Source organism: Scyliorhinus canicula, chromosome 2 (genome assembly GCF_902713615.1).
Source record: "Scyliorhinus canicula chromosome 2, sScyCan1.1, whole genome shotgun sequence".
Lineage (NCBI taxonomy): Eukaryota > Metazoa > Chordata > Chondrichthyes > Carcharhiniformes > Scyliorhinidae > Scyliorhinus > Scyliorhinus canicula.
In genome coordinates this window covers 187371845-187391206 of record NC_052147.1, presented here as the reverse complement: position 1 = coordinate 187391206, position 19362 = coordinate 187371845, and the positions used below count along the sequence as shown (strand labels likewise).

General features: G+C 48.2%; 1 protein-coding gene across 1 annotated transcript in view; it reads right to left on the bottom strand.

Moving 5' to 3' along the window:
- Positions 1–19362, bottom strand: part of zswim2 (zinc finger, SWIM-type containing 2) — an 84078-nt gene that overhangs the window by 48851 nt on the left and 15865 nt on the right. Inside the window, exon 4 of the mRNA XM_038789208.1 lies at positions 7369–7588. Coding sequence (XP_038645136.1) covers positions 7369–7588 — 220 coding nt within the window. The remainder of the gene's footprint in view (positions 1–7368; positions 7589–19362) is intronic.

The following is a 19362-nucleotide window of genomic DNA, read 5'->3' as shown; positions in this document are numbered from 1 at the left end:
AAAACTTATAGGTTGTAGGAGAAAGGAAAAACTATGGGAGGAAAAAAAAATGCAACTTTGCCTCTTAAACAATACCAACAACTCAACTTTATTAAAGGGCGGCATGGTGGCACAGTGGTTCGCTGCCTCACAGTGTCAGGGACGCGGGTTTGACTCTGACCTTAGGTGACTGTGGAGTTTACACATTCTCCCTCTGTTTGCATGGGTTTCCTCCGAGTGCTCTGGTTTCCTCCCATATCCAAAGATGTGCAGGTTGGGTGGATTGGCCATGCTAAATTGTCCCTTATTGTCCAAATGTTAGGTGGAGTTATGGAGTTATGGCAGGTGAGTGGGGCTAAGTAGGATGCTCCTTCAGAGGGTCAGTGTAGTCTCGATGGGTTGAATGGTCTCATTCTGCACTGTAGTGATTCTATGATTCTAAATATATAATTCATTTGTGACCATCAATATTGCATCATGCAAATTTCTGCTCAGTTTCCAGGAATACATAATGATGCTTTAATTTTAAGGCAATCCATTACAACATTAATATTTAACTCAAAGAGGTAAGGGGCAGAGTCACTCAGGGTAATCAATGCCGCATTCTTCAGTGTTGGTTCCTTATCGCTCTAGAATAAGCATCTGAGACCAGTTATAATGTAAATAATTATTTCACAAGAGTCATGATATTGTATATCAGTTGCATTATGAAACACCACTTCAGTCTTAGCCATCTTACAACATAGCACATTTAAGATATTAAAGATTGTATGAAGGACTTTGCTCTGCAGAGTGACATCATCATGAATGTTCTCTAAGAGAAAAGGTAGCCAGTCACATCAAGACACTGGCAAGCAGAGTCAGAAAAGGAGAACACCACCATATTTAGAAATGGTATTGTTCTCACAGCTACTGCTGGGATAAGGACATAGGGTTTACTTTTTAATTTAAAGACTGATTTAAGTCACTTACAATTAAAATAGTGTGCAGGCTTACAGTTTCAGCAATTGTCCAGGTTCAAGCTTGTGGGTGGGTTCAGAGGGGTCGTTAAGCTCCAGGGACGACCCCAATATCGAATGGTACTCGGTTATTTTTTTCGGGCCTCGGCGGGGAACGCCCCCGAGGCCGCATTCTGCGTCATATCCTGCACTGAGGAGCTCCACTCTGCATTTTTAAATGGCGCCCTGATCTCTCGATCCCCTGGCACAGCCCTCAGCCCCTCCCAACGCCCTAACTCAACTGTTGAGAGGAGTACTCGAGCTCCCCCCGGCACCCCATCTCATAAGAGCACAGCCCCAGGCCCAACCCCCAGCATGGGAAAAATGCTACCCGGGCACCTTGGCACTGCTAGCCTGTCATCCTGGCAGTGCCCCCATCAGCCTGACAGTGCCACTTGGACACCCTGGCAGCACCAGGGTGGCACTGTCAGGGTGCCCAGGTGGCACTGCTAGATTTCGGCATGCCGCGGGGTGTAACGCATGTCGGGAATCCCAGAAGAAGCCTCTCGTGGGACTTACCGGCCGACTCCTGTCTCGATTCCGGTGGGACGTGGCTGGTAAATCATACCCATAAATAGCTATTCACTTGCTATGAAATAAGCTGTTAAAGATGCAGCTGATACATAAATTACATGAGGTTAATCTCTTTCTTCCATGTATTGTCAGCATCTCATGATAACTATTAGTATGCACAACTATCATGTTCCCATACTCAGGAATAATAATATTTGTCAGTCCTATGAATTTGAAATATTCAACACTGAAATTTATCTCTAGTGACAAAGTAATCAAATGCCAGGTTTTTCTATGATAGGTACATTGAAGGCATTGCAATGCTCTCGTTCACCCCAGTTTCAATTAATTTCATTTTCATTTGAGGATAAAGTTAGAGGTCAATTACCTTCTAATGTTTCATTAATAGAATCAATAACCTCTGTTGGATACAATTCCCAACTTGTATGTCCAATGTTAATTCAGTATGAAAATTGTTCACTGAGCTATTCAACAAAGGTGCCTTTACGTATCAAAGTCAGTATTAACCAATAGAGAGTACTGTGATTTGATTATGATTTAGAAATGAAAGCTGTACATTCAAAATAAGGTGTTAATGTAACAAAATAATTACGTAAATGGCCTTCCTTCACGCATCAGCCGATGTAATGAACATTGAGCAGTAGCTACAAGATTGTGGAATGCATCACAGTTGAGGCCAGTCCCAGCCTTTCCTAAAGTTTATAATGTCCAACATGGGGAAAATGGGTATAAGCAAGCGAGAGAGAGTTTCCTCAGCTAGAGCAGGGATTTTCAAAGTCGTGGGTCGCAGGCGGGTTTCGGGATGGTTGCGGAGCCATCCATCGTGACGTTCCCGATCACTTTTAATAATGCCGGCTGCGAGCGGCTTTAAAAATGATGGCCGCGGCCAACTAAAAAAATACAGGTGCACTGCGCATGTGTTGTAGCCACCGAAGTTGGCCACTTCCCGACTCAAAATGGCGATTTACAAAGCACGCAGGGAAAATTGGACACTTTAAGAAAGACATGCAGGCTGCAGATCTTCCTGTGTATTCTGCCTGCAAAGAAAGCAGACAGCACCGAAACCAGCAGTTTGCATATTAATAAAGCGATCCCCGGGAACAATGGATACAACGAATAGTTACATTGGGGACATTCTATAGAAGGTCAGACTTCCCGGCGCCAACGGGAGTCTGAAACAAAGGAGACAAACAAGCCAGGAAGAACCGCCCCGCGATGGAGGGACAGCTTCAGTATTGGGGGATTCATACCAATTGATTGGTATGAGATCCAATCGTTTGACAGTAAGCTCGGGGTCCGTCCAAAAGGGCGCGAAGCCCCTGGGACCTATAAAAGTCAGGTCCCAAGTTTAGCTCCCTCTCTTAGCCTGCCCTCCCAGCAGAATACCTTTGCAGCAGCTCTCTAAGAACATGACCGTGAGAAGGAGGGGCCTGGCCAACAGCTACACCGACAAGTAAGTGTCCAACCAACGCACGCTACGAGAATAGACACTCCTAACCCCTTAGCCCATACCAACTGGGAAGCCTGCAGTCTCAGGACAGAACAAGAGGCCATTGTTCCTTGATCCAGTTGGTTCCCTTATCGAAGATAGATATTGGCTCATAGTGGTAGGAATAGTTTATTCCGCTAGTATTAGTTGCATGAGTATCGATTTACTGTGTAAATAATAAATGTGTTTGATTGAATCTTACTAACTGGTGTATTGAGTCATTGATCTGAACTTGAACTTGAACCTCGTGGTGGTATCATAGGGATACCTGGCGACTCTAGAGCTAAGGAATAAAACAGAGCCAATTGAGTGCAAAGCACACTCACCAGAACGAGCAACAGCGTGCTGACCCAGGAGAATTAAAAAAACAAAATCAATGCAATCTTCCTCCCTGAAGCGAGGCAGAGAGCAGGTCATGCGCCCAAAACACTGACATCACGTGCTTTAGACGTGACTGTGAATCCTCCATTTTGTCAGCAGCAAACAAGTGAATGAGGAACAAGCAGGCTCACCTCTCGCATTAAAGGTAAGAGTAAATGGTGGGTTGCGAATGTCAGATGGTGTGGGTCGCGAAGGTCGGCCGGCGTACGTCACAAAGATCAGCCAGCGTGGGTTGCGAAGGTCAGCCACCGTGGATCGCGAAGGTCGACCGGCATGGGTCACGAAGGTTGGCCAGTTGGTAAAAATGGGCCCCCAGAAAAAAGTTTAAAAAACACTGAGCTAGAGGATTCAATTAAGTATGGTGAATTCAACTGTAGTGTTTCTGTAGCACTACCTTGGATCAGCACTGCCAGCTCACCACAGACCAATGATCAAATCTACAACATTCCTTGTTTGTTACAAATTAATTATTTTCTCACAAGCCATCTGTAAATTAATTTCTTCGAGTCTCTCGAGGACATACTTGGTGGGAGAACCTGTGTGAGATACATAAAAAGAGTTTGAGTAAAGCACGTAAGCCGATGGCAATCGTGTCCTGCTTGACACAATTGCGAGGCACAGAGGAGGTCGGCAGGACGCTCCGCGCAGATTTAGAAGAGAGAAATAGAATGAGTAAAGTGGACGTCAGTGATGTCGAAAGAGAGAATATAGAGTTAAGACGGAGGCTTGCAGCAAAAGATGTAAAGGTGGATGATGCCAAGAGGGCACACCAGTCTTGTCTGGCGCATTTAAGCAGCTCCCAAACACAGTATGACAAGGCCTATCAGGATATGCAGCGCGCAGTCTTGATAAGAGAAGAATCTGAGAAGCAGGTAGAGGCATTGCAGAAGCAATGCAGCGACTTAAAGGCAGCTTTAAGAGCACTCCATGCTGCCACCACTGAGCAAAGGCAAAGCTCAGTGGACCACGCTGAATGCTGAAAAGAGATTGCGGAACTGCAATCTCTGCTTTCTGTTCAAAATGGGTTCCAAACCACATTTGGGACACAATTAGATGAAGAGAATGGCCCAGATTGGCAGGAATTGAATGAGACAGCACGGCGATATGTTCAGGGAACATGTGCGCTAGAAACGCAGCAGAAGAGGAAAGCACCCCAACCCCCCACAGAACAGATAGCACCCGCACCCATGAATCCAGTAACCACCCAACGCAAAGCATCCGCAGACGGCGCACCAGATTTCACTTATACCACCCCCTTAACCGTGACCCAATTACGGGACGCGTGCGACAAAATCACACTGTTCCTCCCCACCTCAGACCCCCACCAATTCTTCGCGAGAGTAAAGCAACAGGCGACTATGTATGGCCTGGATGAGCATGAGCAGGTGAAGCTCACCGTTTTAAGGCTACACTCCCTCCTTGGGATACAAGACCTCTCAGTAGTAGCAGCCCTTCCAGACCCACAGAACGTTGGAGGAGGCACCCTAGAAGAGATGCACACATCGATCCTCGATGAGATAGGATATAACAGACGGGACCCCATAGAAGGCCTAAACAAGTGAAGGCAAAAGAAGGCACCCCACAGCATTTGCAGGAAGGCTGTGGATACATTTCACGGCAGTATTTGGGAACTTTGATCGTGCCCATCTAACTCCAGACAACATGGCTAAATGGACCCGCACCCTTATCTCCCATGCCACAGAGGCAGGACAGAAAGCGTGCGCGAATTATGACCCATCAGAAGACGCAAATAATGAGAAATGGGTACTCAAAAGGTTGTCCCGCGCTTGGGAGCAATCTGTACAGAGTAAGCCCACAGTTAGGAAACCCGAAGATCAGCAGGCGGAGGCTGATATTCAGGCAGTCAGAGCGCACCAAAACCCCGCCTGGGTGAATGAAGGAAAGAACAACCCCCCACAGAAGCCACAGGAATGTTTTAACTGTGGACAGTTAGGACATTTTGCAAGAGAATGAACGCCCCGCAGAAATCTCAGAGAGGTCAACAGACAGGCACTCTGAACAGGAATAGAGCAAAGCCCATTCATAGTATAGGGACTCATTCAGGACAGAAAATGTGGACGGAACGGACTGATAGTGTTCGGGCTCCCCCACTTGGGTCTGTGACACCCTTTGGGACAGGTCCGGACGACCGGTAGTCACAGCAAAGATCCGGGGACAGCCCATAGAATTACTTTGGGACACAGGAGGGTCCCGCACAACCATAAATTCCTCACTACGTAACAGACGGACACGTGGCCCACTACAGCCACAATCACACTCAGCGGCTTTACAGGCCACTCACAGCAGGGAGACATTACAGCCCCTGTACCCATTCAGCTAGGGAATATCACCACCAGACACCCCATTGATCTGCCCCACACAGCAGAACACATACTAGGCATAGATTTTATGAATGCACACAGCCTGTCGTTCGACCCAGTCAATCAGTGTGTCTGGCAAATGGCAAGGTCAGAAAGAGCCCCCACAACGCTCACAGTGGGTGAGTACGAAAACAAGATTAGCGCAGTAGGAGAGTATTGGTTTGATCCGACCACGCTCAGCACAGACAAACAGTTTAGGACAGTTTTGGAAACGAACAGATCAGCATTTGCCAGTCACAGGCACGACTGCGGCAGAATGTCTGGATCGGTTCAAATTACAGGACCTGACCCTAGACCCCAACGGCAATATTGATTTCCCCAGGAGGCAGAGGGCAAAATCACGAAAGTTATAGACAGCGTATTACAGCAGGGCGTACTCCGATCAGTAGCCTCAACTAATAATGCCCCGATTTGCCCAGTGAGAAAGCCCGATGGATCATGGCGACTGACCATCGATTATCGGGAACTCAATAAAGTCACCCCTGCAGTAGCCCCCACGGTTGCAACAAGTCCCGAGACCATGCTCAAGCAGGGACTCAATTCACGATTCTTTACCATTTTGGACATTAGCAACGGCTTCTGGTCCATCCCACTGGCGAAGGCATGCCAGTACAAATTCGCATTCACTTTTAAAGGTCAGCAGTACACGTGGACATGCCTTCCACAACTCCCCCTCCATTTTCCACCGACAGCTGGCAAATGGATTATCAAAATTTTCCCGACCCGAATGTCTGGTACAGTATGTGGACGGTCTACTACTGCAGACAGACACCAAGGCAAAGCACATCACGCTTCTGTCTGAACTCCTGGAACTACTACAAACAATTGGATGTAAAGTGAACCCCAGAAAGGCCCAAATATTGGAGAGTAAAGTGATGTATTTGGGTGATGTATGTACTGAGCTAGAAGATTCAATTAAGTATGATGAACTCAACTGTAATGTTTCTGTAGCACTACCTTGGATCAGCACTGCCAGCTCACCACAGACCAATGATCAAATCTACAACATTCCTTGTTTGTTACGAATTAATTATTTTCTCACAAGCCATCTGTAACTTAATTTCTTCGAGTCTCGTATTGATCTTGGAGGCCAATGAAGCAAGTTTGTGGAGCAGTATCATAAAATATTAAATTGCAGTTCTACTCACCCAACTTAAAGTGGAACCATTGGAATGTGTAGAAAGGAAAGGATTTTTATACTCATTCTAAAATATTAAACAGCAGTTTTTGAATAACCAAATTGGGAATTTATAAAGTTCCATTGAATAAATATACAAAATATTTTGACTACTTATGCGTATTTTAAACTCTGGTCTACCATGATTGATGAAGGAGATAAGCAAAGCAGCAATACTTTAACTATAATTGATCATACACTTTCCCCATGTTGACAGTTCTGCACATAATGTACAAGTATGAAAAACTCAACATATCTGTCCTCTGGGTTATCACTTCAGCAATCTCAAATGTTTGAGTTTAAAAAGCTGTCAAAATATTTAATTTTCCTCATGTTGATCAAATAATAGTTTGCAAGCTAATTCTGAACAGTTTATTTTCTTCCTCATTTCAGTCCTCAGTTCAAATCTAATGTTTCTGATAGTCTGACCTGCAATATGTTACGGGTTGTTTCTTTTTCAATAGTTCTTCCTGACAAATAGGACAGACATCTTCTGGATCAATTTCCTTCTGGCATACGGCTCCAACCATTCCTTCATCATTTTGCTTTATCTTAGATTTTCTGGTGGGTGGTTGCACACTCTGTTCTGTATGAAGACTGTTCAGCAATATTTCAATTTCTCGGTCCACAAGGCCAAGTTGGAAAGAGTCTGAAAGGAATGGAAACCCAGAAATTACACACTCATTCCAATACTTATGGAGCTATCTTAAATCTAAAATCAAATTTAAAGCAGCATTATTTGACTTGTTATACAACAAGACATAGAATGCTGCTTTACCTTATTATACCTTGTTAATTTTTAAAATTAATTCATGGAATGTGGACACTGCTGGTTAGGGCGGCAATTGTCCATCCCCAATTGTCTGTGAGAATAATTTTGCCTCACAGCACCAATATAAGAATTTTATATTGTCTGATCAACACTTTAGCCGTGATCTAAGCGCGGCGCAAAGCCCCGTCAATGGCGGCACGGTGGCACAATGGTTAGCACTGCTGCCTCACAAGCCAGGGACACAGGTTCGATTCCGACCTCGGGTGACTGTCTATGTGGAGTATGCACATTCTTCCCGTGTCTGCGTGGATTTCCTGTGGGTGCTCCAGTTTCCTCCCACACTTCTAAGATGTGCAGGTTAGGTATATTCGCTATGCTAAATTGGGTCACGAGGATATGGTGGGGGATTGGGCCTAGGTAGGGTGTTCTTTCAGAGGGTGCAGACTCGATGGTCCAAATGGCCTCTTTCTTCTCTGTAGAGATTCTATGAAATCGGGAAGCTCGGCAGGTGCTGATCGGTTTCTGATCCAACCGGCTCGTTCCCATTGGCGCAATTAGGATCCTGCCGTGTGTGGCTGAGAAACCAATAATCAGCAATTAAGGTCAATCTCCAGCTCATTAACGGGAACGACTCCCTATCTAACGAACTCCTGTGATCTAACCAGCTCCCTAGCGAGTGGTCACGCCGGTACCTTGTGTGACATATCATAACCTGCATCCCATAAGTGCATCCATGAAGTCAAACGTGAAGCTGGCAAAATGGCTGCTGTGGGGATTGGAGCAGATGAGTAGCCATCTTGGTTAACAGGCAGTCAGGGGACTGGGACTGCGGCCCCAGTGCTTGGGAGTAAAGGGAGTGGGTGGTTGTAGGAGCCCTTAAGTGGGGGTCGGGCCCAATCGGGGGTGTCAACTGTCATCGATGGAGGGTCTCCGCAGGGATGAGGGGGCGGGGGAGCCCACAGGTCCAAAATGCCACCACCCAGATCATGTATACCCATGCGAGGTGCAACATCAGCTTCTGCCCACTATCCCACCAAACAGCCCTAAGCCGGAGCCCCTTTAGTGGTAATATGGTGCAGGTCACTTTAATAGCTATCGACCATGCCGACCTATGGCTGCACAGCTGAAGGCTATCGCTAATAGGGAATTGGAAATGTTCATAATGAGAGCACTACACAACCCAATTGGACACCCATGGGTAGACGTGCCACGCTGAAGGTGGCTGTTACTGCCTGGCACCCCAATCAGACTTTCCGTTCTGGGCACATTGCCTGAACACTGGAGGCTGCACAACCGGAGCGGCTATACACCCTCGTGCTGGGCCGCAGCACTGGGGACATACCTGCAACCATAGAGTGGGTGTGTGCATTGGAGTGGGGATGAGTGGGGTGTACCTGGGCCTGAACCAGTACCGCTCCCGGTGGGGATCTGGCGACTGGGGCTTGGTGTACAGGGGCCCTTGCTGTGGCTGGGAGTGTGTGTGCAGGGCAGGGTCCGCCAGCACAAGCGGGTCATTGGATGGCACCCTGCGAGATGGCAGGGAGTGTACGGGTGGGGGAGGCTTGGGTGATTAGAGGGTAATGGGGTTGATTGTCAGTCTCACACTCTCTCGAATTCCTTACAGATATGATAGTATGGACAACATTGTGAACCACTGGACCTGGTACATCCCGTCGATGGCGGAGAATTTTGCTGAAGCAGAACGGGAGGAAGGGTAGGTGCTTGGGAACATCTTGGTGGACTTGGTCCAGGTCAAACCTTATAAAGTCAGCTGCCAGGGCAAACAGGGCATCCTTGACTTCATGGATGCACCTATGGGATACAGGTTAGGACATGTCACACAAGTCCCCTAAAGCCCTTGAATGAACCCGATACGTAAATGTATAGGGCTGCGGCGACCTTAACAGACACCAGGAGCAGGTGTCCTCTTCCTCCACGTCAAGTCGGCAAGGAGATGGCACAGTCGCCACACCATACCCTTTTTGAGGCGGACCCTCTTGCTGCACATGCTGTCCGACATCTCTCCACATGACCAGCGATGCCTGTACACCTTGGGCCTTCCCCTCTGGCTCCCTCCCTGGCCTGATGGACAGCCGGGCCCTCAGGGTGTGGGGCAGGCCCCTGTCAAACGGGCTGCTGCTTCAAGCGTCTGTCGACGCTGCTGTTGCCACACTCTCTGTTCGCAAAGGCAGCTGCTGCGGGGTCCACAATATCACCCATACTATGATGTCTGTAAGGAATTGTAGAGAGTGTGAGATTGACAATTAGTTATGGCTTCAACTCCATTACCCTCAATCTCACAGGGTACCATCCAATGACCTGCTTGACCTGGGGACCCCTGTAGGGCCCTGGGGGCGACCTTGGTACGGAGGGGCAGCTGGACTGAGCTCCAAAAGCCCCAGCATCATTGAGTTCTGTCAGACCTGGTGGTTCCCCATTTTCTGCACCATGATGTCAATGCCCTCAGTGATGCCCCTCTGTGATTGGGTCACGCTCTGTAGTGCCGATGTCCACCTGCGTCTGGGACATGTCCCGCAGCATCCGGGCAACACTCACCTGAGACTGGAACATGCTCTGCAGTGACCCGACAAGGCCCACTTGTGACTGTGATATGGCCCCCTGCCACTGGGAAATGCTCCGGAGCATCTTGGCAATGCCCACCTGAGACTGGGACAGGCTCCACAGCAGCTCAGTAAGGTCTACCCCTGTCAGGGACACGTGACCCAGCGAATGGGACATGGAGTTGAGGTGCTCAGCCATGGCCGTCACTGACATTGCAACGCCTTGGACACCATCATTCATTTTCTTATTTTTTTATTTCGATTACCCAATTATTTTTTCCAATTAAGGGGCAATTTAGCGTGGCCAATCCACCTACTCTGCACATTTTTGGGTTGTGGGGGCGAAACCCACGCAGACACGGAGAGAATGTGCAAACTACACACGAACAGTGACCCAGAGTCGGGATCGAACCTGGGACCTCAGCGCTGTCAGGCAGCTGTGCTAACCACTAGACACCATGCTGCCCTGACACCGCCATTCATGATGTTGATGTCATGCTCCAGGTCGCCACCCTAGCGGTATTGGCCTCGGTTTCATGCATTGCCAGCACCATCTCCTGCACCCGTAGTCTTTGGGACTCCTCCGATCGGCGATGGACTTGCTGGAGTGTTGCTGAAATCTCCCTCTGAATATCACACTGCACCCTTGTACCTACATCACCTCCGGGATAATCTGGTCCAGAGTCTCAGCATCTGATTGGGACCCAACTGGGTCCTGGAAAAAAGCAGACCTCTGACTACTGTCCACCCTGGACGTTCCTGCCTCTATCTGATGTGCATAAGTAACTGTGTGGTGCTCACAAGATTGTGCCCAGAAGCTTTTCCACTACTTTTGCCGACTGAGGTATGTGTCTCTATGTTGGTGGAGAGTGGAGATGACAGCTGTGACGCCTCAGTGGTGGCATCCTCAGAGCTCTCCTCTGAAGCGTTCTCATGGGTGACGGGAGGGAGCCGCCCCGGATGGGGGATGGAGATCCTGCGGGGAGAATGGGCATGTGGTCAGTGGATGGAAAGGATCATTCTGTCTGGCAAGAACAACTCACATGTGACAGGTCATCTGGGTGGGGGGTGGTGGATCATCACCTCTGCGGCACAGGCCAATCTCGACATCGGTGACCGATTGATCCTCGGCCACCTTTTCAAACTCCAGGGCCCGTTCCTCGCAGTGGGGGTGAGAACTCTGATGTCTGGCACCCCACCACCTCTCTGGGCCTTCTTCCATCTGTTCTGGGCCAAGTTTTTCTGCGGGACAAAGAGACGGCATTGTGAGCCGCACGCTTCATGCATCGCTGGCCAGGGGTCAAGAGTGGCCACTTTTGGACGTGGGTGTGATGAGGCACAGGCACAATATTGTGCTGGAGGGGGGGGGGGGGGGGGGGGGGGTGCCACAGCAGGGCTGTGGGGCGCCGGTGCTAACTCCCTCAAGTGGTCTGGTGGAGGTTGTTGAGCTTCTTGCGTTAATGGGTGGCGGTCCACCTGATGACACTCCCTGCGCTGATGGCCGCTGCCACTGCCTCCTAGGCTGCAATGGCTGCCCTGTAGCTGACCCTCCAACTCCCCTGGATGAACATAATTTCCTGCTGGACTTCACCATGTCCAACAGTCTGGCTAGGTTAGCATCTCCAAATTGTGGGGCTGGTCTGTGCTGTGGCATGGTTGCATGCTGTCTGGGGCTTGCTTTGCGGGATCGGTTTAAGAGCTGCTCGCCCTCGTTAGTGGGAAGCTGCCAGGCATGAATCAGTTGGCAGGAAAGTCTTTTCTGATGTGACGCCCGTGGGGCATCATCAAGTGCCCTAATTAACGCAAGATATCGGTGCAGCCTCGCGTACTTTAGGTTTAGAATAATACACAGATTCACAGTTAAATTATAAATATAATCAAATGAGAATTCATTTTTTCCTGCCAATTTGTCTCCCCTACTGACTTATGTTGAAGTACCGTTCTACAGATACTGGCTGGTTCCTCATAACACGGGGGCAGCACGGTAGCATGGTGGTTAGCATAAATGCTTCACAGCTCCAGGGTCCCAGGTTTGATTCCCGGCTGGGTCACTGTCTGTGCGGAGTCTGCACGTCCTCCCCGTGTGTGCGTGGGTTTCCTCCGGGTGCTCCGGTTTCCTCCCACAGTCCAAAGATGTGCGGGTTAGGTGGATTGGCCATGCTAAATTGCCCGTAGTGTCCTAATAAAAGTAAGGTTAAGGGGGGGGTTGTTGGGTTACGGGTATAGGGTGGATACGTGGGTTTGAGTGGGGTGATCATTGCTCGGCACAACATCGAGGGCCGGAGGGCCTGTTCTGTGCTGTACTGTTCTATGAATCTATAACTCACTCAAAAGCCAATTTTCCATTTGTGAGGTTTGGCATTGATTGTTAATAAGTTATTCGATAACAAGCTCCTTCGTGCTGTCCTTGTCCAATAATTATTGAAACACATTTTTGTGCCAAAGTCATGAATAGTGATTAGCAACAAGAACCCGAGCTGACGTTCCCTTCCTAATTCTAAACCCAGTTTCGATAAGCTGACTCTGCACAACTTAAACTTCATGATCTGTTTAGCTCAGCAGCATATTGCTACGACCAAATGAATCAATGGCGTTGCTTAGAAAGCATATTTTAACCCAATTTTCATTCATATTAGTGTTCTTAGTGACACTAAACAACTGACATTTTCAATAAATGAAATCAAAGCAAATCGTAACATTCTGGGATTCAATTCAGGAGATCATGAAGGAAGATTCACTGTAGAATTATTAATACAAATTTCTTGTTATTGAGTGCAGACACATAGATCCATAAAATCTCTTCAGTGCAAAAGGAGGCCATTCGGCCCAATGAGTCTGCACGACCGACTAGGCCCACTCCCACATCAGCACACATAGGGAAGAATCTTTTCAGCCAGATAAAGACAAATTCTAGGACGTGTGAGGTGGAAGTGCTGGAGATTGGCTTCGGGTCAGGCTCCTAATGTGATTTTGCCCTTTTGCGTCTTTCCCTGTGGAAGGTTTTGAGCTCAGTGGGTAAGAAAGTGCATGTGATAGTAAAGCAGCCAAGGTGATTAAACAAGCAAACCTTATAGCTTTATCTTTACCAAGAATCCCTATTTTCCAGCACATGGCTTCCATAGAATCCATAGTATCTCTACGGTGCAGGAGGCCATTTGGCCCATCGAATTTGCACTGACGCTCCGAAAGAGGACCCTACCGAGATCCACTCCTTAGCCCTATCTCTATAACTGCGTAACCCCATCTAACCATCGCACCTTTGGACACTAAGGGGCAATTTAGCATGGCCAATCCACCGAACCCAATCCACCATGTTGTGTCTCTTAAAAAAAATATTTATTAGTGTCACATGTAAGCTTACATTAAAACTGCAATGAAGTTACTGTGCAAATCCCCTAGCTGCTCCTAGCCAAGTCATTGAGGGAACTGCACAGTGGGACGATCTTCTGCAATTAAACTAACAAGCTGGCAAGGTTTTGAGTTACGCTGAAGAGCTCCAGTCATGGACATGCTGGTGTTCAAAGCACTCTCCTCAGAGAGTGCTGTCACTAATTGAGAGAGGGTTGCCAACTTCTTGGAAGGCACTTCACCTATCTAGCACTTCACTCACCTTCAGCTGCAATTCCTTGCTACCAGCCTTCAACACAGCATGTGAGCAATTTATGAAGCTCCACCTTACACCTCTGCTGAGGATTAAGAGCAGAGGCTGCGCCGCTACCAACAACTCCAGCAGGAGCAACGAGCAACACCAGTAACCTCTCTCAATGACAGGCCGTCCACAGGGTAGATGGGATGTACACTGACAACATTCTGGAAGTAAGCAAGACCACCATCCCTACACAGAGTCCAGAGGCTCAGCTCTTTCAAGAGGCAAAATTCTCCATTTCAGAGATTAATGTTGATGCCGGGACTGAATTGGGAGAGGTTCCCATTCCAATTGGCGGTGCCAACCCTGGAGCTATTTAGGACATGCAAATGGGCCAGCACTCTGCCTATGTGAAACTAATTCAATTCTAATTCTTGCCGGCGTTGGATTCACTCGGACCGTAATTGGCACTGGAGAGCTTGACAAACTGGAGCTGCATATAAGCACTCCAGTCCCCATACACTGTCATAATAATAATCTTTATCCTTATTATCACAAGTAGACTTACATTTTTAAAAAATTTAGAGTATCCAATTTATTTTTTCCAATTAAGAGGCAATTTAGCGAGGCCAATCCACCTACTCTACACATCTTTTGAGTTGTGGGGACGAAACCAACGCAGACATGGGGAGAATGTGCAAACTCCACATGGACAGTGACCCAGAGCAGGGATTGAACCTGGACCTCGGCGCTGTGAGGCAACCGTGCTAACCACTTGCACCACCGTGCTACCCCCAAGAAGGCTTACATTAACACTGCAATGAAGTTACTGTGAAAATCCCCTAGTCGCCACATTCCAGTACCTGTTCGGGTTCACTGAGGGGGAATTCAGGATGTCCAATTCACCTAACAGCACATCTTTCGGGACTTCTGGGAGGAAACCAGAGCACCCGGAGGAAACCCACGCAGACACAGGGAAAACGTGCAGACCCCGCATAGACAGTGACCCAAGCCGGGAATCCAACCTGGGACAACGGTGCTGTGAAGCAACGGTGCTAACCACTGTGCTACCGTTCTGCCTATTTCAGCCTGGAAGATGGCCCCCGAGGTGAGCTGCCCCTCAGTTCACAGACAGCAAGCTGGACAGGATGCGGCAAAGGAGACACAAGGCATCCTCTTCCCCAGAGTGGGCGGGATGCTGAGAATTGCATTAGTTTCACATAGACCCGCTGACCTCAATTGGGCCTGGGTGGAGGTGGCAGAGGCGCTGTGACCCTCGCCAGGCAGATAGGCCTGCAGTGCAGAAAAAGATGAATGACCTCCTTAGGCCAGCTTGGGTTAGTGAGCACCTCCGTGCAACTGGCATCACCCTTGTCCCTCACATTGCCACCCCCTGCCCCTGCCCCCCCCACCCCCCGAGGTCAGCCAGAAACAAACTGCCAGAATCCCCGATATCCCACCCTTCACCAAACCTCAACACCTGGCCAGGCTGCCAGCTACAGACGCCTCCGTGTAACCTGCATGCCAGAGTCTTGCAAAGCCACTATCTGTCCCCCTGGAGAAGACGATCCATAACCACCGAGAGCGGGAGAAGACCAGACATACAAATTGTGTTGATCTCTGCTTTGCTTTACCTGGATGGCTTGGATGCATCATGTTAAACAAAGAACAACAAGCTTTGATAACAACCAAAACTAATTTATTAACACTCCTAAATAAGATTTGTACGTATTCCTAAAGTATAGGGCTATTGAATTAAACTATTGCATCTCGAACTACAGAACTCTCAAATGCACAACTAATCTCTCTTATGCCTAACCAACTTCTACCCAGAATCCCAGAAGATACATAAGACCATAAGACACATGGGGCTGGATTCTCCCAAAATGGGGCTATGACCCCACGCCGGCGTAAAAACGCTGGCGTTGCACACTAGAGTTTCCTCAAAAATATAAAAGCTCACCTTCAGGGGGCTAGCAGGGACCCATAATGCTTCACGCAGCTTTAGCTGCGGATACGGGCATCCGCACGTCTGGTTTTGAGTCCGCGCATGTGCACGGCAGCGGCCTCCAGCGGCTATGCCGAGCGCCATGGTAAACTTGGACCACGGAGGCTGCTGGAAAATGTAAGCCTACCCGATCGGCCGCGCGCCCTTGCATCCGACCATGCACAAGCACTCGTAGCCTGCCCAAAGGCCCCCCCGGTGTCGGAGCGGGGCTGCGGAGAATTCAGCCCATGATAATATATGACTGTTCTGTGGTTCCCTTTAGTGGTAAGAAGCATTATCATTAACTTGTTAACTCTTTATATCCCAGTTAATATACATATCATGATATCCCTTTTTTTAAAGCTGTTTGGAGATTGCTACAAACGTATGTAAAGTAACAGCATTGTATGTTCTTTACATGTAATTATTTATTCATATTGTACAGTAGTTAACAATTTAAAAATTTTTTCACAGTCCACAAATAGAGTCTATACTCCGTCTTCCCTGTGGTAGTGTGGTACAAAACCAACAAGTCATCAGTTCAATCAATCAGGTGTTTGACTGCTTGAATCACCTTAGTTGCCTGACAAGGTCTTTTTTTCTGTGCTTGTGATGTCGATTTTGTGTATCCTTTGCCCGGAAAATCAGTTTGCTTTCTGGGTTTTTAGCAAGGACCAACTCTTCTAGACTGTTGGAATGCCGTTTTTACTTTCTAAACAATGTCCTTTTATTCTTGGCATTTGTGCCATCACACATGAACTTGATATGATCTACACATGCATCTGTCTGTTTTATCTTGATGTTAGAAGTTTTTCACACACTGTTCGGTTGCCATCTGGATTGCTTTTCACACTGTATGGTTTGTCAAGTGTGACTGCAAGTCCGAACGCATTGTTTCCATTGAATTGAAATGTGGTGGTTAGTTGTCCTTTGGTTTCAAAGTCGTACCTTTGTGTAAATTCTGTTGTTCTGTCGTTACTCTTTGTGTTCTCAAGATCAGTTCCTTTTGGCTTATTTGATTCATTTTTAAACATTTTACTCTCAATATGCTTTGGATTATCTGACGGATCTTTGAACTTTGTGAAATCAGTTCTCTTTGGATCATCTGGTGTATCTTTTTTCAAAAAAAACATTTAGAGTACACAATTCATTTTTTTCAATTAAGGGGCAATTTAATGTGGCCTATCCACCTACCCTGCACATCTTTGGGTTGTGGGGGCGAAATCCATGCAAACATGGAGAGATTGTGCAAACTCCACACGGACAGTGACCAGAGCCGGGATTGAACCTGGGACCTCGGCGCCATGAGGCAACAGTGCTAACCACTGTGCCACCGTGCTGCCCATCTGACGTATCTTTGAGGTCCTTGTGCTTCACATCTGGAGTCAACTTCTCCAAGATGTCTTCATTTTCTTGTTGGCTGTTCACAATTGGCGTACTCTCAATTGATCTGGTCACTGTTGCACTTTCATTGTCAGCCTCTGTACAGTCCAGCTGAGATCTGTCAGTCTCGCTGTTGTCCTGCACAGCTTGTATACTACTTGTGTTCAATTCATCACCAGTCGCAAATAAACTAGATAGACTGTCAGAGCCTTCCTCTTCTGGCTCATCATCTGTTTCTTTACTGTCCTCATCGGATGATTCCTGCATCAAATCTCGTGGGCTGTTACAATAATCCTATGTCTTCACACTGTCTGGAATGTACGGTCGCTCAACGAGTTTCAGGGCTTTGCATGCATTGCTCCCAATATGGACTTTCGCTTTGTATCCACAATGGCAAATTGCACGATGTGACTTTGATTGTGCAACCATGCTTCTAGGTCACAAACCCCGAGCGTTTCAATCGCATTCCCACTGCAGGCGATCAGCCGTTTCTGTCGATCAAAAACTGTGGGTTCAACTCTCAGGCAGTTCAAATCGGAGAGGCTGAGGAAATTGGCACCCGCTCCCGTGACCAGCTTGCATTTGATTAATGTGGCATTCGGCATCTCTGGAATTGTCCATTTGTCAAGATTTGAAAAAATTGTGATTGGGTTTATTTTTTCAGCTTCTAAAATTTCCTGTGTACCTTTGTTGACACTTTCAATTGTTTTAATATAGACTCTGGGCACAATTCTCCCAACGGGAGACTAAGTGCCGACGCCGGAGTGAAAACCGGAGTGTTTCACTCCGGCGTCAGTGGCCGCTCCTCGCCCCCTATTCTCCCACCCCTGGGGGCTAGGAGCGGCGCCGCGTCAATTTTGCGTGCCGGGCCATGGTGGGCCGCATAAATGACGCGGCCGGCGGCGCTTAAATAACTTCACCCGCGCATGCGCAGGTTGGCCGGCGCCAATCCGTGCATGTGCGGTTGCCGTCCTCCCCGCGGGCGGACATGTCGGAGTGATCTTGCGGGGCGGCGGAGGAAAAAGAGTGCATCTTTTAGAGACGACGGCCTGCCGATCGGTGGGCACCGATCGCGGGCCAGACCCCTACTGAGCATCCCCCTGGTGCTCGATCCTCCCTCCCCCCCCCCCACAGGCCGCACACGCAGCGTTCCCGGGCTGTTCACGCCGGCAGCGACCAGGTGTGGTTGGCGCTGGCGTGAACCGGTCGTATTGGGCAGGCCGCTCGGCCCATCCAAGCCGGAGAATCGCCGCTCGACCGTTAGAAACGGCGAGCGGCGATTCTCCGAGCGGCCTGTCGTAAAACTCGGCACGCCGTTTTGGGGGGGGGGGGTGGGAGAATCGCATGCGGGTGCCAGGGCGGCGTGGCGGGAATCGCCCGGCACTCCCGCGATTCTCCCACCCAGCGTGGGGGTCGGAGAATCGCGCCCTTTATCTTCCAAATCTAATTGATTTTCTATGTTGAGTTTATCCTCTTTATTTATAGATTTGTTAAAATGTTCTGCTTGTTTCATGCTGAAAACTGTTTGTTTAATGCTGCAAACATCTTGTTCAGCTGTTGGTTGAGATTTAATTCCTGTTCTACATTGTGAGGAAAAATGGTTTAACTTGTCACACTTTAAACACATTCTTCTGAAGGCTGGGCATTCTTTCTTAAATGGGCGTGGCCACAGCGTGCACACCATAACACTTATGACATCATATACGTGTTATGCGCATGCACAGAATAGTCAACTTCCTAATCACGTTTTTTTTCCAAGCGCGCCTGCTCAAAGCGGTCTTCTGTAGCACGCTGATTTTGTAGCTACGACACAACTTCAATGGCGTTAACCACATTGTGCACTTTTAGACCATAAGACCATAAGACATAGGAGTGGAAGTAAGGCCATTCGGCCCATCGAGTCCACTCCGCCATTCAATCATGGCTGATGGGCATTTCAACTCCACCTCCCAGCATTCTCCCCATAGCCCTTAATTCCTCGCGACATCAAGAATTTATCTATCTCTGCCTTGAAGCCATTTAGCGTCCCGGCCTCCACTGCACTCTGCGGCAATGAATTCCACAGGCCCACCACTCTCTGGCTGAAGAAATGTCTCCGCATTTCTGTTTTGAATTTACCCCCTCTAATTCTAAG